Here is a 26842-nt window from a genome sequence, read left to right as displayed (position 1 = left end):
TCTGTGAAATGCTTATTTCCTGTAAGTCTCTTAAAACTGACCAGATGCAGTTTAGATGAATGAACAATCAAGTCAGAGATTATTGATATTAAATCGTGGGGTTTAGATAACGAGAGTGCCAATGTTTTTTGCTTATTTTTTGTTGAAAGTGGCAGTACGACAGGTTGCTTTCTTTTCAACTGAGGTAGCATTTGATTATTTGTCTATTTTAAAGACATAGACAGAAACTTACATTTTTATGCCCTTTGTGTCCGTGTAAAGCAACATAAAGAAAATTAAACAGAACGGATGGGTTCAATCGCAGATAAAGGATCAGAGTAAAGTCAATACATTTTTAAATGGTAATCCTTAACCAAACTCAACTAATTTTTACCTCTTGTTCCTCAGCCCAGCCACCATTTTTAACATCAACAATAAACTCGCTAGCAATTGGCTAGGAGTTTAGCTGGCTGCTCTGAATCACAACATGACAAAAAGTAGCAAAAGAAGTGAGTTTCTACTGAAGAATGTAGCTGCATGTGTCGAGTCAGGTATGCTTTCAGTAACAAAAGGCTGACCTGCACAAAACTTCTGTTATGACAGGAGCGGCCATGAAAAAACAAAACAAAGGGTCGTTGGTGGACCGATTGAATTTTTTTGTTGTTGTTGTTGTTGTACATAAATCGGAGACTTTGTTTATAATTGGAGTTGTATAAATAAGCCGAACTGACATAATCACAACACTAATGTATACCAGGTAATGCAGATGAAGCACAGTGTGTTATTTTACTGCAATTTAAGTTACCGAGTGTTCAAGCGAGTAAATGGCGTTGATTTTTAGGAAGTATCGGCAGGACTGAGTTATTGACACAAGCCTAAATGACTCGAGCATCGGTGCAACATGGTAATCAAACTGAATGTTTTCAGGAACTTAACTTTTAGAAACCTTTCATTATACGGTCTCTTTCTGCATCCTGAGAACAAAGAAGGGCAAATCCTGGTTTTAGACGGTCGAGTGGCAACAGCGGTGGAGACTACAGCCGCATTTAATGACAGGTTTAGAGTTTCAAGAACCGGCGATCTCCTCCGAGACGATTTATGACTCAATCCAGTGTTGTTTTGAATAATTGATCGCAGGGCTATTCCTCCGGCTAGGATAATGCGAGCTTTGGAGGAGCCGCGTCGTCTCTTTGAAAATGTCAGTCGGCCTTTCGAGCCGCTCGCTTACAGAAGTGAAAGGGGATACTCACGGCTCGATGCTGACCGGCGTGGTCTCACTCATGGCGGACAGCACCGGTGGCGTGATGTCGCAGCTGTCTGGAGAGCGGCGAAAGAAAATACAGTCGGTTGACAATATACAAGGGTCTCATAGTTTTGCTTTAACAATTGCTTTGCTCTTCTTTTCAAACTGAACTGCATGAAAGCAAATGTCAATATGAGTACATTTTATAACAGTCCAGCAAATCTGACCCAACACTGTAAGGCAACCCGACCCACCCCGGTCTTAGATTTACTTGCCAGAAAAAGACACATGTGATAGGATAACTACAGAGCAACTAACAATTATTTTAGTTATCAGTTTATTTATGGATTTTTCTGACAATTAACTGATTAATCTGATCTAAATATTGGCACCTTCTGTAGAATTTTTATTTAATCTTTTTTTAATGCAATATGAGAAATGCATCAAAAGGTACAAATAAACAAATAATTCAATTCCTCTTTAAAATAAAATAAAAATTCTCTTGCCTAAAATGCAGCCACACAGAATTCCTTTAGTGAGTATAATTTAAAGCAAATGATCCAGCTGCAGGTAAAAAATGGCAACACCTCAACCCATTCTGCTAGACTGATCAATTAACTTGACAAACTGGTTAATAATCGGATAATAAAAGATGCTTAATAAGAGTTTTTTTTTTCTTTACAGAATTTGAACCAGGTAAAGATAAAAATGTCGCTTGAGGAATTCTGGTTAGAACATATGCAAAATGTATATATATATATATATATTTTTTTTTNAAATATGCAAATAAACTCCAGAACAAAAGTCAAAGGTCTTGTGAAGATGCTGCCTGAAGCTGGTAAGATAGTGTCAATTCACAGTGTGTCCTGGGCTGAAAGGCCATTCAGCGACCATTACTCCAAAAGAAAGTATATATATATATATATATTTCATGTTCTTTGAACTGATTAATCGTTACCTGGGGTATACAGGCTCATTAAAAGGCTATTTGAGCAATGATTAGAATAGAATAGAATATACTTTATTGATCCCAAAAGGAAAATTGTTGAAAGCTACTCCATCTTAGGTAATAAATACAAAGTTTGTAAAATATATATATATTTACCTAAGTGTGATAAGATTACACCAAAACTGTACAAAATATATATTTTGTACAGTTTTGGTGTAATCTTATCACACTTAGGTAAATATATATATATTTTACAAACTTTGTATTTATTACCTAAGATGGAGTAGCTTTCAACAATTTTCCTTTTGGGATCAATAAAGTATATTCTATTCTATTCTAATCATTGCTCAAATAGCCTTTTAATGAGCCTGTATACCCCAAGTAACGATTAATCGATTACTGAACGAGTTGACGATTATTTAAATAACCAATTCTTCACGATTAATTCGATTAATCGTTTCAGCACTAATTGGATCTAAAATGTAACCATAAGCTAGTAACAGTAACAATATTTGTTATTTAATGTGCTTATGCTTCCACATAACTTGTTGCAGTCCACATTTTCTGTGGATATATAGATGAAAAGATGTTGTTGCACTCACTGGAACGCAACAAGCTGCGAGTGGCTGACTTGGGAGTCGCAGGAGGGGGCAGGCCCGGACCACTGGCTGCAGCCGACGAGAGGAAGGTGGAGAAGTAGAGGCCCGAGCCCTCCCGAACTGGGCTGAGGATCGGCGGAGGCGTGTACGGGGGCATCGTGATCGGGTTGTCGGCGAGGCGAACGGGCGAGCGGAGGTGGCTCTGGTAGGGCGTGATGCTGGAGTAGACGGGCGGGGCGATGAACAAACTCGGTTTGGGCGGTGGGATGAAGAGAGGCTCCGGTCGGGGACGCCGTTTGGACTTCTTGCCGTCGTCGTCCCTCTCTCCCTCCGTGCCGTCATTCTGGAGAGAAGGAGGTGGGAAAATTGATTACGGCGACATCCACGTGCGCGGTGGCGCTTTGGGATCGAGACAAAACGTGAAAGAATGCAAACCAGTGAAGCAGTTTTGACTTGAAAAGCAGACAGCAAAGAGCGCCGGGCCTTAAATGTAAGGTACACAATGTACAGAATCAAAGTGCTGCTAATCTGCCCTGATCTGGGACAGGGCATCCAGTTAACCCCCTCCTCCCCCCCAGCTGAATGAGGGGAAAGGGAGAAGATGGGGGAGGGACAACATGGAATACCGCATGGGGAAGGGGCAGCGCGTCTGTAGGGCGACATGCCATGAATTCAAGGATTTAAAGCTGGAATTAAAACAGACAAAATCCAGGACGTTGGATTATACCCGACAACTCTAAGGAAGGTCCTCAGCTTGATTTTATTATAGCGTGTAAAATGACATTGAACGATACGACAGAAAACAAAACAAACAAACAAACCAAAAGGTGAGCACTCACTTGCTCTGAACTTTCCGACAAGGAGTTTCGAAGCGAGCGCCTGCGGGTGACGATGACCGAGGGTTTGTGGTCGGCTCGCCCGAGGTCCTGGTGGCTGGGAGGCCGGTGAGGCCAGCTGGTTGCCACAGCTGCTCCGTCCCTATCCGGAGACGAGGGGTCCTGTCTCCGAACGGGGACAGACACGGGGATGACGAGCGGAAGGAGGCTGTCGTCTCGGGGTCGCTTGGCACTCATGCTCTCCGGTTCGGCGGGGCTCCACGGCCTGTGAGGCTCCTAACCAACACGGTGGAGCAAAAGTATCGACGCTCGTTAGGAATACTGTCCACTTCTTTAGGAATACTGTCCACTTTATGACACAAGACAGAAGCTCAGTGTACATATGCTGGCCGGCATCGGTAAAAGATGAGCAACGAGTCTTAAAATCCACTGATCTTAAAAAAAATTACATATTCAATCACATTTAATCAATTTTAGGCATTCAAGGATTGCTAGAAGTATCAATAATTGTCCTAAAAGTGATTTTGACGTGAAACAAAAGCATCTTATGTCCAAATTTAAGTATTACGGAGGATCTGTGATGCTCTGGGCCTGTTTCGATTAACCTACATTTTCTTGACACTATATATTTTTGGTACCGTTTCATAATGTTCCCCCACCGCTCATTGTGACCTTTATCATCTCGGCCATTAAAAATATGTCAGATACAGACATTATACACATTAAGTGTCCATTAAATTAATTAGCTGACACTTGAAGTATAATTGCAAGAGACTGATATAAAAGGACTCTTGCTAATAGCAGTAAGAGTCTATTAATAACCTACTAGTAACTGTGAATGTTAGCAGTCTGTGACATTTCACAGAACAACAACTTAGCATATTGCATAAATGCAAACTACTACAACTAACATTTACTCAACCTAAATGTTTCTCTTTTTTTTTTTTTTTACAATACTCCTAAAAGAAAACAAGATACAGCTCTTAAAGCAACTTTATCGTAATGAGTGCCCACAAATTTCTCCGCTACTATATGAGCATTTGAACAAGTGCTATATTAAACATGAAAGAAAACAAACTTCTAAGCAAGGCAAGTAGGACATTTGGACGGATGGAAAAGCAGAAATAAACTTTCAGGTTGAACCCAAAACTTGAAACAGCAGCTTGTAGATTTTATCACAGTAAAACTCTCATGTGACTTGCTAAGGTCTGAAAATAACCGAAAATCGACATAAAACTGCAAAATGTAGTTTAGTTAATTAAAAAAAAAGTTACTAAGCTGTTCAATCGGCATTGAACATAAAATAGCCATTCAAATGTGGACAGATTTGTACATTTAATTTCTTTCAGGTACAGGTTGGTGTTTTATGCAACTTTGATGATATGTATGCTGCATACTCCCTACTGCAAGGAAATGTTTTATTACTTTAGTAATTACCTACCAGTGAAGAGTCACCTTGAATTAGATTGGCTTGATCACAGCTAACAATCTGGCACATGTAAACTAGAATCAAAATTAAAATGAATGATGCCTAAAAAACTAACTTAAAATATAAAGAGTGTTTTACAAAAATCAAAAAATTTATGGATAACACAGATCACCCTCTTTATGAAACTGTCATGGAAAAATAAAGCTTCTTCAGTCAGAGGCTTCTTCAAATTCGCTGTAGCACAAACTGCTACAGGAGATCATTCCTGCCCACAGCCATCAGCATCTACAAGAACTCTTTGAAGAACCTTGAATTAATGTGATGTAGAATGACACTGAATTTCGCGTTGGGATTTTGAACTGAATTTAAATTTAAATATTTCAGAGACATGAGCATTTCTGTGGATATTTATTTTAAATGGATATTATGCAATGGTAAGATACATAGGTATACAGGTAGAAAATGGAAGCAGGATGGCAAAATTTGGGAAAGGAAGGAGCTCAATAACCGAAGAAGTGAACTGACACAGAGCAAACATAAAAAATTATAATCGCTGCTTTATTTTCATCAATATTATTTGTACTTTTATTGCTTTATTATCATCATCCTATTCTTATTATATAATTAACATATCATTAAGTCAAAAAATTTTGAAAATAAATCCAATTTCGTGGTAGACACTTCCTGTATTGTTTTTGAAAGTCTGCACCTGGACTTTAAAACAGAAGCGTCACACTTTAGAGTTCAAACTCTACCACGGTTCACAAAAGGAACAGTCTCCCTTTGCATTCTTCTTTGTGTGCGTTTTTTGTTGTTTTGTTTTGAATGTCTCAGAGAAACCACGATGACTGAGCATCAGCGGCCGTACATCAAAGCCGCGGTCGGCTCGGGTCTGCAGCACCTTCGAAACCCCGATCTCAAAACATCAGAAGAGGGGTGGGGCCAGATGCTCGTCGGAAAGGAACAAGGCCGCCGTGGCTACTCCACGCCGCTGTGCATTATTACTGGTGGAAAACTCCAGCTCCCTCCAACACAGAAGTAGAGAGATATTCTGCTGAGCACTGCAGGCGAGGCAACCCTGAACCCCCCACCCTGCACAGAGGCTGTGAGGGGGGGAGGGCGGACCAAGCTGAAGGTTTGCTTTTTTTTTTTTTAAAGGGGGGGGAGGTGTGCAGGCATGTAACCAAACACACAGGCTGCATGATCAGCGACTCATGAGGCGAATTCAGGGCACTACAAACACACTCTGCTGTTTGGCAACACGACTTGTTGCACAACCGAGACTCTCGGCGCATAAACAAAGAGGAGTTTATGAGCTCATGCGTTTTGGGGGTTTCTCGTTATTCAACCTCATTTATAGTCAACAAAATCACAAAAAACCGCCTGAAACGTTACACCCAAAAGCGTCCCATAACAAACGAATAAACTCCACAGCCCAGCTTTTTTTTTTTTACCCATTAGGCCGAGCTGAGCAGCTCGCTTTGTGGCGCACATGTCGCTGGGTACTGATTTACACCCAAAGGCTCTTCCAGCCACACGGTAATCACAAACAACGAGCTTTGGCACACTTTTTGCTGGTGGCCGTGTCATGCCGCTTGCTCTATTTTACACTCCTGTTGAGGGAATTTAAGTCCCAACGCAATTATATCTTGTGGATGGTGCTGGAAGAACAGATTTTTTAGCTGTAAAGGGTTTGAGCTCCAAACTGCAGTGCAGTCGCAGGGGTGGGGGCAGCTCAACGTATTTGATATTCTTCTGTAAAAGAAAATAAGCTCTCTGCTGGGCAAGGTTTTAAAACTGGCAGAAGCCCAGGGCTCCAATTTTCGGGGGGGGGGGGATGCCCAAAAATGTTGCTTTTTTTTTTTTTTTTTAACAAATGCATGTTTTGATACTTTATATAAAGCTCACAAACCAGAATCAGAAGAGTTGTATTAATAACTATATAATAATATCGTTATATATTATTGTGTTTTTTAAGCACATCGTGCTGTTCAATTGCACTATGAAGTAACTATGTTACCTTCAGTTGTTTTAAAAATGCTGCATATATCAAATGTGACTAAAAAGAAATTAACTTTGTAATTTAATGCCTTGAAGTTGTGTCTCTGTTGCTTCAAAAACACCTGCTCTTTCTGAAACCCGGCCTCAGGGAGAGGCATTGGTCCTCTATTAACCCTTTAATAACATTTCTATATTGTTAAAGGGTTGTATTGTGTGGAGAGTTATCCGTTCTCCATGATTAATACCAAAATACAGCTGGTACATTGCTGGTCATGCTACCTTTAGGAGTGAGCAGGACAAAATGACAATAAGCAACACTTGGTAACTTCCTTTGATAGCCTCTGTCTAAGCTACACCCTAGTGTGTCATATCCTCTAACCCTAGCTTTCATTTGCATTTATTAACATGTCACTTCCTTTAGCTTTAGCTTTGCAACTAGCTAAAAGAGATAGAAGGAAAACACAGAATTATTTATTTTCAACAATTGAGTGGATAGGGCACTAAAACAGACTACAGCCCAGCGGTCTACAGCCTTGTAAATCCGGTCCCGTCTCTGTGAACAGAACACAGCTGAGGAATATCCTTACATAGAAACTTTTTGGACTTCTTTGAATAACTAACTAAGCTTACAGTACTGTCTGATAAGTAGGATCAATTTATAATGTATGTATAATTGAAATGAAATGATCTTTTCTTTGGAAAAGTGCCTCAAGATAACATTGTTGGGAATTGGCGCAATATAAATGTAAACTGAATTACATTGAATACATGAACAAGCAAACAAGAACAAGCAAATTCCTTAAGTCAACAATAAAACAGTTTCCTTACCTTGCTTAGTGAAGGAGACTTCCTTTCTGAAGCCTCTTGTGCGAGCATCTCCAGGTTGACCTCCTGGGACACCCGGCGCTTCCTGCGCGTGCTCTGGATGACCCCCGTGGGCGCCGCCTGGACGTCCCGGGTCCCGTTCTCCGGGCCCGACTGGTCCGAGGGCCCGCAAAGGAAAGGGTTGTCGGACGGCGCCCCGCCTTCCTTGGACAGCCGGCGCGATCTGCGGAGCTGCGCCTGCAATTGCGACGACGGCTCAGGCGGCGGGGGGGCCTGCAGGGGATTGGACGGCTGCTGCTGGGGTTCCGGCGTGATGTCCTGGATCAGCGGCTCCTGGATCTTCGGCGGAGCCGGAACAGTGGACTCCTGCGAGTGCACAACCACAGGCTGCGGGTGTGCGTTTTGTGCCGCAGAGAAACAGTCTAGTACATGGGGGTTTTGTTGTTGCGACTGCTGATGTTGCATTTGCTGCTGAATCTGGAGCTGTTGCCGCTGTTGTTGCATCTTTTGTTGCTGTTGTTGCTGCTCGTGGTGTAACTGCTGCTGCTGTAACTGGACATGCGGATGCCGGATGATCTGCTGATGCTGTTGAATTTGCTGCTGGATGACATGCTGCTGCTGCCGTTGCATTTGCTCTTGATTCTGCAGCTGCTGAAGATGCAGCGAAGACTGTTTCGAATTCGAGTAGTTCGGCGGGTTCGGTAGTGTGTTCCGGCTCCCTTGGAAGGTCTGGTAATAAGCGGGCAGGTGCTGTTTGGGCTGACCAAAGGCCAGCTGGAAGGACTGCAAGACGGAGCTTCCTCCGGGGTGGGGAACGCTCTGCTGCTGGGCGTTCAGCGCCCCTGGTTTCAACGTCTCCTGAAAGATTTGGGACGTCTGCTGCTGCTGCTGCTGCTCCCACTCCAGAGCTCGAGACTTCACAGCGTTGGTCGGCTGCTGATGCAGCTGCAAGCCGGGGGGAGTCTCGTGCATCGCCTTGGCGAACGCATTCTGGGTCCTTGTGAGATTCGGAAAAGCCGGCGCCCAGTTAGGCATGGTAGTCCAAGAGGCAGCTCTCTGCTGCTGCTGCTGCTGACTGGGCTCCGGGTGAGCCCACTTCATCGGCACCGTCTGCTGATAGTGGCCCCTGTTCTGGTCACCCTTATCCGGGCTGAAGATCACAGAGTTGAAGTACATGTGAGGAGCCTCTGGGTTGGAGGTCACCGTACTCGCTGCCTCGCTTTGTCCGGACTCCGAGGCGGCGGCGGCGGTGCCGCCGGGGACAAAGTACGCCCCATCGGGATGCTGCGATGTCTCCTTCATCGGGTCTCCTGGTTGGTCACCGAAGAACGTGATGCGTTTGCCCGTTCTCTTGGCACTGGGTTTCTGCTGGGCGGGTACACTCATGACGAGCATGAATGGGCCGAAGCAGGGAACCACTCCAACCCAGGCCTATGCAGAATGTTCTTCTGACTTAAAAAAAACCCAAAACTCTTCTGTATTATTCACAGTGTAAAAAAAAAAAAAAAAAAAAAAACCCTCTGAAGTTCTTCACAATCTCCAGTCGGGGGTGAAAAGATCTGAAGACGTCTCTGTGTTTTTCTCATTCATGGGCGACACCCTGCATAGAGAAAATGAGACAGAGGTCATGGGTTAAACAATCAGAAAAAAAAGGGACCCTCAGGGGGGCGGGGGGTTGGGGGTCTCATTAGCATCAGCCACGTAAAAACCTGCTGTTTGCTTTTTCAGCAAAAGATCTCCTTTCAAAAGGTGCCGAGTGGGAGAATAGCACAAGGGAGGGGCGGGTTTACATGCTGGCTCACATTGTCATGCTACAAACAACATGTTCAATGTACTTTGCAGGAGGAAGGGGGATTTGTTGCGACAGATTAACGCTCAATTGAGCAAATTTACATGAGTGCGCGACATGGTATTAAAGTTTTATCACAATGTTTTGTGGTGTTATTGTGACACACAATAAAAGTGATGATAAGAGCTATTTATTACTTCATTTTTAGGTAACTGCATGGCTGTGATGGCATGACACAGCAATCTAAGAAAACCTACCTATTTATAAGGCGCTTCTTTAGGACACCAGTCACATAAAGACGTGTGATTTGTATCACTAAACTGCTCACAGTAACTGCATTTAATCATATTTTCAGATTAATTAATGTATTGATGCTTTCATTAAACAAACAGGAGAAAAAGATAGTAAAACTAACAATGCCGAAAATACTGACACTTGCGGGGGTTTTGGATGTGATAAATGTCCAGCCCTGGTGCAAAAATGTGAAATAGACGGAAAATTAATTAATTAAAATTAATGGTTTAATGAAATCTAAAAAAGGAGGGTGTACATTTGTATTCATTCACCTACAAGCCAATACTAACACTTAAAAACATCTGCTAATTATTTCCTTTAGAAGTAAGTAATTAGTAAATGAAGTCCACATATGTGTTACTTACACTGACAAATCTGCAGTATATTACTGCATCAGGTAGACCACATCATACAGGTGAGGTAAAGTCAAAGTCAGCATAACAACAATAATTTGATGCTCTTCGAATATGACATCTGTAATAGGGTGACAGAAAGAAAGCGGCAGGCCAACACTGAGACACAGTGGCAGCATCATGCTCTGGCGATGCCTTGCTGGTCAGAGTTCATGGGAAGATCAATAAAGCTAAATACATAACAACCCAGGCAAAAATAATATTTAAGTGGAGGTTAACCTTCCAGGAGGTCAATGACCCGAAATAGCCAAAGCTCCAACGGAGTGCAGCTCGACTTTAGATTAAAACATGTCCACGTGTTACACTGGCTCGGTCAAAGATCAGGCCCACATCCATTGTTAAAACGTGAATTTTTAAAAAATAAATCATGCATGTTTTCCCTCTAATGTGAGAGAACTAGAGAAAGAGCAAGATGTGCAAAAGCTGCACACATACCTGCAGCTGTATCTGCAGTTGTATGTAGGTGGTTCTACTGGCCCAGAAAGTCCGACTACAAATGCACACCACGGTTTTCAGATTAACTTTGGAAAGATTTGTGAAAATCGTGCATCTTTACAGTCCCGCATTAATTTGTTTTGACTTGCAGAAACAAAAGGAAAAGCAAATGGCAGATACAGTTCAATCAATAGTTACCAAAAGTGTCATTACCAGTCATCAACGCACTGCGTTTATGCCGGGCTGTTTCGCGCAAACACTCGGAGGCGAAGTTCATCATCGACTGGCACACTTGGAGCTCCGACGCCCTTATCAAACTCCTAACAGCTTTGCGAGACACGCAGCAGAAAAGAAAGCACTCGTTTTCCCGCCAAAGCAAAACTGAATGTGATAGAAAAAAAGAAAAGTGTTTTCTTTTCTTTCTTTTTTTTTTTTTACAACCGTGTGACTCAGAGGTGAAAATGAAAAGGGAGACTGTGCCCTCTGAACTACGGCTGCAGCCTCAAATAGGAAGGGCAGCAGAAAGTAAGCACACATGAGTCACAGTGCAGCGATCTATGCAAAGACAGTGGGGGAGAGGGGCGGTGAGGACGAAAAAGTCAAGACGTCCTTGCGGGCGTCTGTGTAACTTACAGCACATCTTGACAATTACCGTGGCAACCCGGGCCGATAGTATATTACATAATGGCCGGGTTTCGGAGCAGATTCTGGCATGGCACAGTGTGTCAAATTATAATTGTTCCATCTGTGCGCAAAGTAGAAACTGTTCAAGTGCTGAAGTCAATAATCTAAAGACGAGAGAGAGAGAGAGAGAGAGAAAGCATGCAGGCTACTTTCTGAATTATGTTAATCTGTCAGAATTGATGGCATAGTTGCACAAATGAATCCTGAAATCTAAAAAAATATAGCACTTCATATCACTTAGGAAGTGGCTGACAATAGTCACCCTTTACTCGGGTGCCCTGGAGAAAGCCTTAAAATAGACATCTGCAGCTGTTCAGATCCTGAACTGGCTGAAAGGAGGGTGGGGGGGGCAGAGGAGGCACTGACAGAGGAAAGCCAAAGACCACGCTGTGTGGCCAACAAACAGCATGTGTGCAGCAACCATGTGATGGCACTGACATGCTGTCAAACCCCAGGATGCATCCTCCCTTTGGAGAAGGTGCTCGTTGTCAGTAGCCCTATTTATTCTTGCAGAACCTGCTGATTACAGGGTAGCGGCGCGGGTTATTAAGCAAGTAGCACACTCCATCTGAGGTGAAGGATCACCATGACGCATCACAAGTGCAGCCCTTACACAAGCCGAGGCTTTAGCACATAACGCGGCAAATTGGCTTAAAAGAAATGTCAAGTGCCCTAATCCATCGCCATTTGCTAATTTAAAACTACCAACGCGGCCTGTGAAGGAAGGAGCTCAGGACTCTTCTCCCCCCCCACCACCACCGCTTTCCATTCCCTCCACATCACTTTCTGAGGGCAGCCAGCCAGCTCAGCGCTATTTACGAGAAGCCCTTTGTTGCAGAAAACGGATTATCCAGTCAGTAATGCCGTGTCCCGCTGCAACAAACTGACCCAACAATGCCCGCCAGTTCGACAAAAAGAGAGGAAAAAAAAAGAGAGAGAGAGAGAAAAAAAAGAAACAAGCGTGGCAGCAGAAGAGCAAAGGAGAGATAACCACTGATCGATTCAAGTTGTCAAAAGGTTAACGCGTCACGATTCTTCCTGCGCATTATCCTGGCGGTTCGCCCTTTTCTTGTATTTACGGAGCTGCCACAGGAATCAACCCCGACGGCGGTGACGAGCCCCCGGGATCCGAAGCGCGCGCGCCCCAGTCCGAGGTAAACAAAACTTTGTCAGCGAGCTGCGGCCACAGCGACATGCAGCGTCAACCACAACATCTACGTCTGCCATAACAACAACAGCAGCAGCAGCAACAGCGCCACAGTCATCGACTTTCACGGCCTCTCTACGGAAGATCTCCCCCGGTACTTACTGCGAGGAGCTGCTCAGCCGCGCTGGATAGTCCTCTCGTGCGGCCAGCAGCAGCAGCGGCGGCGGCGGCAGAAGCAGCAGGCCCGCGATGATGACTGCACACATCCCCGAGGTTGACTCATGCTACGCTGCTGACCTCAAGCATTTGGACTTCCCCCCCCCCTTTCCCTTCCCTTCGGTGCCCCCAGCTAAGAAGAAGAAAACAAGTGAGGAGGGATGGGAGAGAGGTGAGGGGGGGGAGAGCGGTGGGGGATTCGACGTTGGAGCGTAAACACAAACGAGCTAATGCGCATGAACAGAAGCGCAGTGCAGCCGCTGTTTGTTGCACATTATTGCACTGTGATTGCACAAAAAGGCTAAAAAAAAGAATTAAAAAAAAGAAAAGAAAAAGAAGGATGGGGCCTGCTGCTGCCGCGCATCGACAGCGCTTCTCTGGTTGTCTTGTGATTGCCACCTCCTCTCTGCCCGCCGCCTGCTCCGTAGCCCCGCCCACTTCCCTGCCCAAAAAAGGCTCTTCCTCTGACACGCGAAGGCGCTGTAATTTACGGAGCAAGATCCCTCTCAGTCCATGCGGGAAATTCCAACACACGAGGGAGGACCGCGGGGATGAAGGAGAGAAGGGGGGGAAGACGCACCGGAATTCATCTTTCCTTTCACTAACTTTTTCTATTTTACTCGTTGAGAAACTCTTGGAATGCCTGCGCGGTGCAGGTAATCCCTATTACGTCCGCCTGGGGGATGTGGGAGGATGAAAACAGTACTGTTTATTTCATATTAAGGCTACTCACTCCTAATACTTTCAGCATGATTTCACCATTTTCTTTTCCTCAGAATTATCCCACAAGAGGAAAATGAATCACCTTTCAGATAAGAAAACATTCTGAAGGCATGGGAAACGTCGGTGGTATACGCAGATACAATGAATTAAAGTAGTAATTACCAGGAAGTTATGGCAAATGAGACTAAGCAAACAATATTTTTTCTTCTTTAACTTAAAAAACCCCCCACAGCTGACATAAAGAGGGAGAAGCGATAGGAGATTCTCATTATCTCTACGTATAGGCAGAAATTAATGCTAGGATGTAAAACATGAGCTAACTTTATTTTGTTTTGTTTTTTTCTAAGAAAGAGATCAGCACTGATTATTTCAGCACGTAGTAAAAATACTACAAACACATTGATCTTTACTACAGATGAACTGATCAATCGGTCAATTTCTCGCCGACCGGCTCTGATCGGTATCCAGCAATCTGAAAATTCTTTCCTAATTTATTCAAATTCTGATTTGACCAGTTCTGGTCAAGTTGGAATTAGCAGCAAATATAAAACAGCAACAAAAAAACTGGAAAACGGCGAATCTTTAAATATTACAGCTCTACGATATCCCCAACAACCGCCATTTTGGTTATGACACACTGACTTAATAAAAACTAAAACAAAAACCAACAAATGTTAGCATAAGAAGCTGATTACTCCTCATCACCATTTGTAGTTGGTTAATGAGTCGGGCTATCGGATCGAGTAGCCCTCCTGAAATCGTCTGCAGTTTTAAAAACAATTTTATTCATAAAAACTGATGGATAAGTCTCCACAATATGACCGGAAAACTGGGAATATATTTAAAAACCCAATTTTTTCATTTATTGTAACCCCCTCCCCACCCCCACGGTCATTCAGGCACTTATCTGCCATGTAAGTCAAATTACTTTGATGTAAGGTAATGTAATAAAATGTTAATTGAACAGACTGAATCATTCACAAGTTTTCACCAAGGCATTACGCTGCCTCTACATCTTTTTAGCAGGTTTGAGGACTGCAGCGCACAGGGTTACAACAGGCTTTGTGCGGAGGTGAAGGAGGATCCCTTATCTAAAGATGCTGAGGTCACAGGCAGTACAAATGGCAGCCATTTCTCCAACAGAAAACCACTGCAAACAGCCCTCACTGTGTTCTCTGCACACACACATGAACCAGAATAACCATAGCACTGTTTTCTTAAGAGCTCGCAGCTTGTACATGTTCGGTCGGCTTTAACGCACTGTATTTGCATCTCTTTAATAGCCTAGGGTTTAAAATAGAAGACCTGCAATCTGTAATAAGTGTCACTATACTGGTCTGTTAGCCACCTCTATAATTAGAACGTTTGTGTTCAGGAATGGAGAAAAACTCCAGAGGAAGTACTATTGGGCCTTTGGGTAAAAAAAAAAAAAAGAAGAAGGAAAAATAGAACCAGATTTAATATGAGAACAACTTCTTAATTCTTAGTCATTTTTCTGGAGTATTACACTACAAATCATACAAACTGTCAGAATACGAGGGGAATCCCCGTTGACTGCGGAGACGCTCTACAACTGGTTGTTGCTCATTTACAGAAAAAGGCAGCGTGGTGATATTCATCGAGTGCAAGGCTATAGGTCTGGACTTTTTAAGCTTCTTCTGTTGCATATAATTAGACTTGTGCATCACTTTCTAAAACCTTCCAGACCCTTGCCGCACTGTGCACGGAAAATGCTCATCAAATGAATTCTTTGCAAAACTTACCCTAGGAAATGACTAAATGAAAGAAAATATATCTGTATAATGTACAAATATTAGAAATAATAACTTTCATTTAGGCATGTTTTAGGATATGAATGCCGGCAGTGAATTTTATTTCACTGCTGTCATGAGAATGTCTGTTTCGTGTTGCAGTCTATCGCTGAGAATGCAGTTTCTTCTGTAATCTAGTGGTCTGTAAACTCAAACAATCACACAATCTGACCCTGACCCTCACAAAGCAAACAAATCAAAAATAGTCCATTGGAACTAGATTACCTGGAAGGGGACAAGTGACATACATAAGATCATCTCCACAGGCTCTTGTCAAAGAATATAGAAGACATTACAGATGTCTTATATATTTAATTAGTACCATATGTCAATTGCTATATATATTTTTTTATAATTTTTATGGCGTCAGTGCCACCACATGGCGCAAGGTTGCCCTGGGTGGGGAGCCATAACACTTATTAAAAAAGATAAAATAAACACTGCTGACACAGTAACAGTGGAAATGACAAAGCACAAAACAGAAATGTGCAAGATAGCAATGTGCCGGTCTAATTTGTGACTCTCAAAAAAAAAAAACACAAACCACAAAAAAAAAAAAGCAAAACAAGCAAAGATTTAATAATAATAATTGCAGATGCAACTGAAAATAAATGCATTTATGAACAGACTACATCTAATGACACTGCTGCATTGAAGGGATGGAGCAATTTGATCATTTTAAAATATAGCTATTTACTAAGTTTGTTTAGATAAATGTCTTAGGAAAAACAAACATATTTGACTTCTGTGGCTTTCTGTTACTGTGAAAAATTAAAACTGGGAAAACAGCTACAGAGAATATTCTCTTTCCTTTTCTGACTGACATTTAGAAACCTTTAATCAAGAAATGAGAAGTCAAATGACTTGTTAATGGGCTGTAATATTTCTTGCTCTTGTACTCAGCAGGTGCAACAGTTTAATTTGCTTAAAAGTTATTTACTCAGACTCCAGCTGTTGAAAGCATGAATGCCACTCCTGGGAATCTGGGGGGCATTTTGAGTTGTGTCAGTCTGTCAGAGGGGATTTCAGATCAGTTTGTCGGATAACACCCAACAAAACCAGCATATGATTCATATAAAACCACATCTGCCACTTGCTGCCATGCACCCAGACTGCCTTTCAGTAAGGCTTACTTACTTTATCCTCTGATCCTCCATGGCATTCAAGCCTTCATCTCGCCGTTTCTGAGGTTGCCTTCCTGCAGATTCTTCCACAAGGCGTCACATCCCAGCCCCACACTGACCCAATTTAGCTTTTTGCTAGCCCTCAACGCGGGACGGCATGCGCGTTTAGAACTTTTTTTTATTTATTTAAAGTATCCCGATAGCAAGAAAACGTGTAATTAAATCAACGTCTTTATCTGTTCAGAAGCTGCAGAGCTGATGAAACCCAACCAGATAACCTCATTACGAGGGCGCATACCGTTTCTATTTGCTTCACGGTTTCCTTAACGGCTCAACGGCGCGTCAAGGCGTACTAGTAACAAGATAGTAAGCCGCTTCTGTCAAATAATGTCGCACTTTAACATAAACGTGAATTAAATTTTGCCATCCCATATAGATCTAGATATTTTTAAAGATAGGTATTTAGTGGTATTAGTTGTTACTCTTTTAAAAAAAAAAAATCATCCATATTAAATCTCGGACGGAAGGTCTACAAATGAGAAGGTTAACGAAAACGGAAGCTGGGAGCAGGGAATCATCTTTGGTTTGTTCTCAACTACACTTTCCCAGCAGCTGGTGCGCATCATTTCTCAACCGGCGAGTCTTTTGCAAAGGTTTGCGAACCAGGCCCAGCAGGCGGAGCTTACCCTATGAGACTATTATTGAGTTGTGTGGATATACTCAGGTAAAAGTATCGTCTTGAACAATGAACAGAGGAAACAAATCTACAGAATTGGGTTAAACATCAGGCTTACCAGGATATAATTTCAAGACCTTTGTATGTCATCATTTATAATCAGTTGATAACGTACTGAAGTGCAACTGCTGGGGTAGATTTCGCTCATACAGACTGTGTTGGCCCCATCTTCCCATGGAAACGTAGCACGGTGTGTGCGCCATTTTATGAGTGGCACCTTCGCCTTAGAAAATAATACAAGCGCGCTTAAAAACTTAATTTTTATAATTAAAGAAACACTAAAGTTTACAGTCAAATAATTAGGAGTAATTATAAACACAATAAGTTTTTGTATCAATAATTTTGTTTACCAAGACAAAAATCTGCAATATCTGCAGTTCTGAATAAGGCAGAATAACTATGTGAAATCTGCTTCCAAAATAGTTTAATAAACTAGTTTTATTTGCCTCTAGAAATTATACTAAACCACTAAACGATTTTGGAATTTTAGTTTTAGCTAAGACATTTAAAAAAAATTTAAAGTCTTCTCTTTTGTCAACAATTATTACTAAAAAGCGATGTGAAAACCGTAAATCTTGTCTTTCAAATGTTGATGAATTTAACAATAAGGGATGAAAGACTGTAAATCGTATATCACGCCTTGTGGAATTTAAGTAGTAAGTATATACTAACAGTATTTTAGTAACTACATAGTGTTAGCATGTGGTTAGTAAGTCTTATTTCAGTTGTTGCTTGTAGTAAAACATTTTTAAGGATATTCGAACTATTACAGCATCTGAACACTGCTAGTGACATTGCTGTAGGCAGGTATAGTCTTAATGTAGCCAGTAATACACCATAAATGGACTTGCACCAGTTTTTTTCCCCAGTCCCAGCATGCCAATCACAATATGGCTGCCACGCTGACGTACGATCCGGATATGATAATACTTCCAACCTAAAAGGAAAAGTCCCCTTCCGCACTCTGCTCCGTATTCATTTCTACCCGGGTCATCCTCCGGCTGACTGTGACGGAATGCGCATTGTTTCCTCACTGTTTTGCTAGCCTTCGAACAATCATCGACTCATACCTGTAAGTGCAACAAAGATTTGTAAGAATTTTTTGCACGAGCAGCTATTTTTTTTTTTAGATGTTCTTTTAAAATGTGCACCTACAAACACCCTTTCTTACACCGTGACCTGTCTTTGGCTTTTCTCATGGGTTGCCAGGTCAGGTCACCCGAGCAAACGCTGCAACAAACATGCAAGTGCAGCGAGTCGTTCTTACCTCTCGACCAGGTACGTTATTTCAGAACCAGCGAGCTTATTAGGAGTTTTGCATGCATGTTGCAAACTTTTTTATTAGTTTTATTTTTACTGGAGCTTTGCATTTGCACGTGCAGGTAACAACGGGGAGCCAAGTCCTAACAATTTCCGCCTGGAACAGAAAAATTTAACATCTGACCTGGAAGATGGACAAGTCCTTGTTCGGACGCTTTACCTCTCAGTCGACCCTTACATGGTAACGAAGCAAAGAATAAATGAGCATTATTAATAACCTTTAGCCACTGGTCAGTATTTATCGGATGAGTGTTTCTTTCAGCGCTGCAGAATGAATGAAGACACCGGTGCCGATTACCTGGCTCCATGGAAGCTGTCCGAATGCGTGGACGGTGGCGGTGTTGGCGTGGTTGAAAGCAGCCGCTGCAGCGCTCTCACCGAGGGAGACGTCGTCACTTCATTCAACTGGCCGTGGCAGACCCATGCAGTTATGGTGGGAGGTGGCCTTCAAAAGGTATGGCATATTATTCACAAGTTGTTTTTTCAGCTGGTGTTATTTGATTTTGTTATGAAGATTTGACTCCATCTTGGGTTGCGTGTGCAAAAAGCTGTATGTTACAGTACCTTTCAGAAGCCATTAACTAAGGGTTATCTGTGATAGACCTACACAATGCAAAATGTAATTGTGAAGAGGGATGCGAATAACGCCAAAAAAAGAAATGACAAAACAAGTAAAAGAATCTGAAAGATGCTAATTTGCTATAAGCCAACTTGAGTTAATCTTTGTAGACTTCTGGGAATGTCTACCAGCTTCATGCATAGACTGAAGTTGTGGGCTGGGTGGAAAAGTGTCTGTGAATAGATATTCTCAAGTCTTGCGACAGATTTTACATCTGAACTTTGACTAGGCCGTTCTAAAGCGTGACAAATTTTTAGATCATTTTAGCTCTGGTTTTATATTTAATGAAAATCTGCCCCAATCTCAAGTCGTTTGCATTTTCTAGCAGGGTTTTTTCTCCCCAGCATTACCCTCTATGTAGCTCCATTTATCTATCAACTATGCAGCATCTCTGTCACCACTGAAGTAAAGCATACTCAAATCACGATGCTGTCTGACCGTGTTTAACCAGGGGGGGAATATCGCATTTTAGTTTGTTGCTGTAACGGTGAAAAGGTTTGATTTTTGCTCTTGTCAAACCTGTCTATAAATACAAGCTAATTTTTATTATTTTTTTATTTGCAAAAAACAAAAAAATCATCGGTTTGTTCCTCTTCAAAATTAGACACTACATGGCGTCAGTCTACCCATAAAATTCATTTGTACAAGACACTGTTCATGAGGATCCCATACCTTTTACAGGTTGATTCACAGATGGTTGACGGCCATCTTTCCTACTTTTTGGGAGCAGTTGGTATGACGGGACTCACCGCGCTGTTAGGGGTCAGGGAGAAGGGCCACGTGACCAAAGGCGCCAATCAGACGATGGTGGTCAGTGGTGCAGCCGGCGCCTGTGGCTCCCTAGCTGGACAGGTACACACACGAACCTTTAGATTTTGGGTCCACTAAGGCTTCGACTCATCTGGTTACTTGAGATGTTCACATAGCAGAGTAGGAAGTAAAAATAGGGCTGAAACGATTAATCGTGATTAATCAGTTTCTGTAATAATCGTCAACTAATTTAGTAATCAATTAATTGTTAACTGGAGTATACAGATATGCTGAAAAAAACAATCCACTCAGAGCTGTAATCAAGACAAAACGTGAATATAAAGTATACAAAAATGTATACTTTAAATGTCTGTTCCATCAAAAATGCCACAAGCAGCAGTTTTTTTTTGTTTAACTCTGAACTAATTCTTTAAAGAAAGAAAATTACAATGAAATACCTTTTGCTATTCAGTTATTAGTCTGTTAATCCGAAACATAATCAACAAGTCAAACAAAGCAGAAAGGGCGGGTCCTTTCACATGTTGTTAGAAATATATTTTTTTTACCTGCTGTTTCATCGTTTGGTACAAATGATCAGGTGTTGACTTAAGCAATGCTAATTTTCTTAAGAAATTGATTTGCATCTTTTAACGTATTTCTAATGTACAAGTCGTTAAATAAAAAATCTGCAGAATGTGTCGATTGAAAAAAAAAAAAAAAATCAGATTAATCGATTAATCGTCAGAATAATTTATTACTGAAACAATCGTCAGTTGCAACGCTAAGCTTTACACATTCTTGGAACCACTGTACATCTCCCAGATCGGCCGGCTGGATGGATGTGCGAAGGTGGTTGGGATTTGCGGTTCGGATGAGAAGTGCAAAGCTTTGGTGGAAGACCTGGGCTTCTCCGCAGCCATCAACTATCGCTGCGGCGATGTCTCGGCACGGCTCAAGGAGACCTGTCCCGCCGGCGTCGACGTCTACTTCGACAACGTGGGAGGCGCCGTCAGCGACGCCATCATAGAGCAGGTAAGGCGTGCGTCTTTTAGCGCCGGGCGTGCCTCGCGGCCTTCACCGAGCGCGTCTCCTTCCGCCTCTTCGCCCGCAGATGAACGAAGGAGGACACGTGATACTCTGCGGGCAGATCTCACAGTACAACAAGGATGTGCCGTATCCTCCACCTCTGAGCGACAAGACGCAAGAAATCCTGCAACGTCGGAACATCGCCCGGGAGAGATTCATGGTGCTCAGCTACATGAGTAAAGCGGAAGCTGCCCTCTTTGAGCTCAGCCAGTTAGTAAAATCGGCTCAAATCAAGGTACGAAAGACGACGTCTCCGTCGGAATGCGCTCCCTCCTTCTCAGTTGACACGCAACGTTATTTTGTTTCCTCTTTGCAGGTGTTGGAAACGGTGGTGAACGGTATAGAAAACATGGGAGGTATGTAAGTAAAAATATATTCAGTCATACCTTTTCATTGGAGTTTCAGCATTTTTTTCCCCCTCTTTTTCTTGCAGTTGCTTTTTGCTCCATGATGAAAGGCGGAAACATCGGCAAGCAAATAGTAAAAATATCCGACTGAGAAGATTCCAGCTGGATCGAGCTTGTAATCCACGTCCACTGTTGCCTTTTTATCACCTGCATTATTGTAACACTAACCTACTGAAGTCTTTAAGTTTGCAACAAGAAAATATATTTACTTATTTTCTACCTGTATTCTGAAAACATAAATTTCTGAGCCTTGGAGTAACCTGGAGCCAATTAACAAATGTGGGTCAAATCAGTGAGAATCCACCAACTACTGTGAACTCTTCCTAGTATTCAGAGTAGCAAAATGTTTAGAATGCATCACATGATTTCAATAAATTAAAATTGCATCAATTTTTCAACTTAATCACAAGAAAAATAGAACTCAAAAATATTGGAAATTCAACACAATTATTGCATGTAAAATTGCTAAAATCAACATTCATATGTATTTACATGTTATAACTACATTTGACATTTTGTGCAAGGCTCAAAGAACCACTTCTGGCTCCAATTGGATCCCTTGATCTTGAGAAATTGTGCTAAAAGAAATAGCTAAAGCACTATTAAACCAAAATAGTGATCGTTGTTCTCCGTTAGCAGGCGACTACCATTTAAATTCTTGAAAGGCACTGATATCGCATATTGATCCATCGATTACGTGCCTCTATCTTATTGTGATCCGTTCGGACTAAATAGAAACATTGGACGCACGACACAAACAATACCGTAATGCACATTTCTTTATTCCACAACACTATAAACCAATAATAAAATATAGTTATCGTGGTTCTAAATCAAGTTGTCACAAGAAAAATATGTGGCAGGTGTAAAATTACCATCCATTCATTCACAAAGCATCAGTGCTCTGACACAGGGGAGGGGTTGCGGTAGGAGGTCACACAAACACCAGCACGTCGGTTACGTCGGTTACAGTATGTCCACCCTCTGCGCTGATGCGGAGGCGGTGGAGTTACCTCACCGAGTCTGGTCGGTGTGCATTCCAAACCGAACCGGGCGCGTTCACGTTTATTGTTGGCCGTCGAGACACTTTTTTTGATTAGAAGAAAAAATATCATGCATTAGGTGTTTGAAGTGATCCAAATTTATCTCAACACTGCCACCATGTGGACAGATGATGGAACGGTACGGTGGATTGTAGGAGAAAACGGCTCCCGCAAGTGAATGAAGAGAAGATAAATATATATTTATGTCGCTGTAGAGGAAAAAACTGCACCATTAAATTTTTTTCTAAGTGTCTGGCAGCCGTTTTAGCAATAAAGTGTCTTAATGTTTCCTATCCGATCAAGGATGCGACTTTGAATGTTTTCCCCTACTTGGAGATTTGAACCAACAGGCGTTCCTACGTGCCGTTTTTACATCAGCAATTACAAGTAGAGAGGTGTGAACGACAGTGCAACAAACAGGTTTTCCGTGCTTTCGCACACATTCTCGACAACATGGACGAAAGAGGTTTTCATACACGAGGAATGCTTTCCGAGCCAAACCCAAGGTTTGGGGATCGGAGGGAGCTGAAACACTGTATACCCCGTTTTCAGAGTAAATTAATTACACAAGGAAACACATTTTTTTCTCCAAAGTAAAAATCACACAGTACAATCAAAATAAATAAAAACAGCATAAAATAGTGGTTGATCTCATCACGTTTAACACATTCATCTAAGTTTCTTTGCTAATCCAAAACGCATCTGGATTGCTTCATGTTGGGTTTTTGTTCACCGAACTGTTTTGGAGTATAAAAAAAGAAACAAAACAAACAACAACAAAAAACTTGTGGAACCAGCGTGTTGTTGAAGTGTTCACATTCCTGAGAAACAAACGGCTGCTTTCTGAGAGTAGAAACAAAAATCCAAGTCGGGTTCAGGGTTTTGGAGAAAACTGGCGTAAATGTGAACATCACTGGCAGTCGTTTGCACTTAAGTTAACTTGGTTTACAGCTAAAATTGTAAACTTACCTTCGCACAGTCCAAATGCCGATTTGATTTACTGGATTTCTGTGTGGACTGAACGAAGAATATGAAAATCTCGGTTGCTTTTATCGCTCACAGGTTCCAGTGGAGCATATATAAATATATATACATATATATATATTTTTTTTAAGTGCTGTACCTCCTGTCTGATTTGTGTTCCAAGGTAAACATTGGGAGCAGTTTGGCAACTCCAGCCTTCATCCAACAACAAAACCGGGCTTTGGAGGAGAACAAAAAAAAAGAGGGGCCGGGGGGGAAATCTTTCTTACTCATCCTTTGGCAGTAGTGAAGTGGCGTTTTGGCCAAGGCAACATATCCAAAAAGTGCTAAATCGCAAGTAAATGAGCCATCTTGAACCACAGCAGAATACAGTACACTGTCAACCACAGTAGAAGTTGGAATATTCCTCTTATAGATAAAACTAGACACACTGTCTTGCAAAAAGTATACACACCCTTCAAGCTTCGGCACATTTCGTCAGTTTAAAACCACAACCCTCGATGTATTTAATTGGGATTTTACGTGTCATTTAATCTCAGTAGAAATTTGTTAGTGATAGAGTGAAGTCTAAGGAACTGTGAAACATGGTGATGGTAGTGTCATGCTGTGGGGAGGCTTCTCTCCGGTAAAGGTAGGAATGATGAAGGGGGTGATTTTGAATGAAAATCTAGAGTTCCTACCGAAATATATTGATGTCAAAATTTCCAGATTAGACATTCGTTAAAGCTGCACCATAAATCAAACGTAACTGTGTGCAAATTAGCAAACCGTAAGAACACCTGACTGATATATTTCATAAGATGTTATATTTAAAGTGCCCTGCATTGTAGTAATTATTTTTTGACTGAATAACATTTTCGATCCCCACATTATTCCTGCCTGAGATTCTAGAGGTTATACAGAAAATTGGGTACATTTTAATGAAGGTGGGGAAAAAAGTCTGGGAATTGTGGATCGATATAGTCATCGCAATATCCAGAAAAAGTATCATTCAGAATTAGTATCGCAGTTAAATGTTTCCCTGATATTGTGCAGCCCTAGAAATTCTCATGAATTTATACAGCTGGCAAGCTGTAAGGAAGACAAGCAAGGAGGAGGAACACAATGAAGAGCTACAGGAAGCAGCCAAGGAAGGAAAAAGAAAACAAACAGAGGAAGAAGTAAGGGGACAAGGAGAAAGAAGAAAATAACAGAAAATGGAATCCTGAATAAAATCTGGAAATGTTAATATTTGTTCAAACTCCTTCCTCAAAAGAAGAATAATAACTGTGAAAAACCATGAAAAACATCACAAAGGCAAAGAATCACCTTCCAGCAGGTCAGCAGAGCTGCAATTAAATGGTTTTGCTTAAATGACCTAGTCAAAGTCTAGCACTAAAGTCAGACCTGAAAATCTGGAGTAAGACTTAAAAATTGCTTTTCGTCCAGTCTGATCTTGGAGGAGTCCAGGGGGAATAGACACATACCTAAGAAGACATAATATCATCTTTGCAAGATTCAGTACAAATTCGATAAAATCCCAATTAAATATATTAAACATCATGGTTTTAAAGTGACAAAATACGAATAAATACTTTTGCAAGGTAGTGCGTTTTGTGCCCTTTATGCATCCTAGATCCATTTACCCTTAAAACGCTGTATAGATTCCTATGAATATGGCCACAAATGTGCTTGTTGGTGCTTTACAAGAACATGCATATTAAGTAAACTATACTATCTAGAAACAGGAGAGTTCGGTGTTGTTCTGTAGAGAAAGAGAGGGGAAAAGACAGCCGTCGCCAGAGGGTTGGGAGGACGAGGACGAAGGAGGAAGGAGGGAAGTCAGACTTTCAGGGTGAGGAGAGACAGCAAAATGTATCTGTGAGTCAGGCTCAGGGTGCAACAGTGCAATTTACTGTCAAGAGGAAGAGTTGCTCTTGCCGCTGTCGCGAAACAGAGGGGCGGGGCCCGTCCAGGCCCAGTAGACCAGGGCCACGCCGAGCGCCAGGGCCCACGTGCGGACGGGAGACAGGAAGAARGCCGTGAYGCCGTAGGTCTGCAGGAGGAAGTAGCAGGAATGGGCCTGCCAGGCGAGCAGCAGCAGCATGAAGACGTGCACCGCCACGGTCCGGCCGCGACGGCCCGGCCGCGCCAGGTGGGACCACWTGGTGTTGCCGTGRCAACGGTGATGAAGGCTCCAGCAGAGGTAAGAGGTGAGGGGAATGTTGAAAAATAGCAGCTGCCAGAAAGAAAGTGAGATTACTTATTGTGCTSTKTTTTTTATTAACCTAAATAAGTCTGGACTATGGGGATGCAAGCTATTGATTAATGAGTTAATCTAAAGTTGATTGATCTAATTGATCAACTAATGATTAATTGATGAGCTGACATTTTCTTAAAAACCTGAGTTTTCTCTTATCAAGAGGGACTTTTCATAACATGAAGGGCTACTTTTTTCAAAATATGCTGAATTAAAAAAAAATAAAACATTAGAATATTTTGTGTCAGCAGTATTAAAGACTCACATTATTAACCTTAGACATAGTTATAAAATATAACAAAACAGGAAGCTCTTAGGTTGCTGAATAAACTATTAACAGGAAGTCAGTTAATTGATTACATCCCCAGTCTGGACAWAGATGAATTAAAAAATCCAGCAGGCTAAGAATATTGCTGATTAAACATTTACATGGATTTTCAAAGGCATGTTGCACACATGAAAAAAAAAAATAAAAACATGCCTACAAGGAGTCTTGCATAGAGAGATGCAGAAGTGATCAACAAAATCAATAGTCTTACTTGAACGACTCCAACAACATAAGTGAGACTTCCTTCCAGGAAATGGCCGTCGATGAAAACGCCGAAGGCGAAGCAGGCGCCACTGTGTCCGTCTATCATCTCTCCAATGAACCACGGACCTGACAGGAGGCAGGAGAACAGTTCATTCTTCCACAGAGTGACAGAATCCATACATCTATCCAGTGTCCACATCCTGAACAGGTCACCGTTTTTCTATTTTTACATATATACAGTATATAGAGTTTCTAAAAACACCATGAGTCTTTCTTCTACTTCACTGCTTTGTGTTAGTTTGTCAAATAAAATCCTTTAAAAAATACAGTGAAGTTAGTTGGTTTTAATGTGACAAAGCAAGAAAAAGGTTATTTTGCTAAACCTCTGTTATAATGAAATAATTATTGTTTCCAGTTTAAACTAGTAAAAAAAAAAAAAAAATCCCAGAACTTGCCTAAGAAAAACAATATTATTGTCTATATCTTTATTTATAAGTACATGAAGATAATCTCTTGATATATAATCTCCTGATGGTGAGAATTTATAAATTTGTAGTTGGGTTTTGCTAAGCGATTATGAGAGCCTCATATCTATCCTACAGCTGAGTGTTATATTTATTTATATCGTC

The 26842-nt window shown here is 41.7% G+C and overlaps 3 protein-coding genes across 6 annotated transcripts in view; 1 reads left to right on the top strand and 2 right to left on the bottom strand.

The window, feature by feature from the left end:
• mideasb (mitotic deacetylase associated SANT domain protein b) overlaps positions 1-16911 on the bottom strand; it is a 29467-nt gene extending 12556 nt beyond the window's left edge. The window contains exons 1-5 of one of the 3 annotated variants that reach the window (XM_017302475.1): positions 16511-16911; positions 7865-9461; positions 3610-3882; positions 2774-3113; positions 1230-1296 (exon numbers count right to left, since the gene is read on the bottom strand). In XM_017302475.1, the coding sequence (XP_017157964.1) occupies positions 1230-1296; positions 2774-3113; positions 3610-3882; positions 7865-9256 (2072 nt within the window). In that variant the 5' untranslated portion in view covers positions 9257-9461; positions 16511-16911. Of the gene's footprint in view, positions 1-1229; positions 1297-2773; positions 3114-3609; positions 3883-7864; positions 9462-11005; positions 16449-16510 lie in introns of those variants that run through there. The other 2 variants (XM_008399157.2, XM_017302474.1) reach the window with 2 other exon arrangements.
• Positions 16912-17086: 175 nt separating this feature from the next.
• ptgr2 (prostaglandin reductase 2) lies at positions 17087-21791 on the top strand. Of its 2 annotated transcripts, none has more exons than XM_008399159.2 (10): positions 17087-17221; positions 18090-18305; positions 18443-18511; positions 18616-18734; positions 18816-19007; positions 19854-20024; positions 20745-20954; positions 21034-21243; positions 21325-21364; positions 21442-21791. In XM_008399159.2, exons 3-10 carry the CDS (start codon positions 18475-18477, stop codon positions 21504-21506), a joined length of 1044 nt encoding a protein of 347 aa, XP_008397381.1. In that variant the 5' UTR covers positions 17087-17221; positions 18090-18305; positions 18443-18474; the 3' UTR covers positions 21507-21791. The 2 variants fall into 2 exon arrangements, with proteins under 2 accessions (XP_008397381.1, XP_008397380.1); XM_008399158.2 differs by having other exon boundaries at positions 17133-17221; positions 18103-18305.
• Positions 21792-22176: 385 nt separating this feature from the next.
• tmem62 (transmembrane protein 62) overlaps positions 22177-26842 on the bottom strand; it is a 21212-nt gene continuing 16546 nt past the window's right edge. Inside the window, exons 13-14 of the mRNA XM_008399329.2 lie at positions 26221-26339; positions 22177-25660 (exon numbers count right to left, since the gene is read on the bottom strand). Of these exons, the coding sequence (XP_008397551.1) occupies positions 25340-25660; positions 26221-26339 (440 nt within the window). The 3' untranslated portion in view covers positions 22177-25339. The remainder of the gene's footprint in view (positions 25661-26220; positions 26340-26842) is intronic.

This window comes from Poecilia reticulata, linkage group LG22 (assembly GCF_000633615.1).
Source record: "Poecilia reticulata strain Guanapo linkage group LG22, Guppy_female_1.0+MT, whole genome shotgun sequence".
Classification (NCBI taxonomy): Eukaryota; Metazoa; Chordata; class Actinopteri; order Cyprinodontiformes; family Poeciliidae; genus Poecilia; species Poecilia reticulata.
This window is presented reverse-complemented; position numbering and strand designations above follow the sequence as displayed.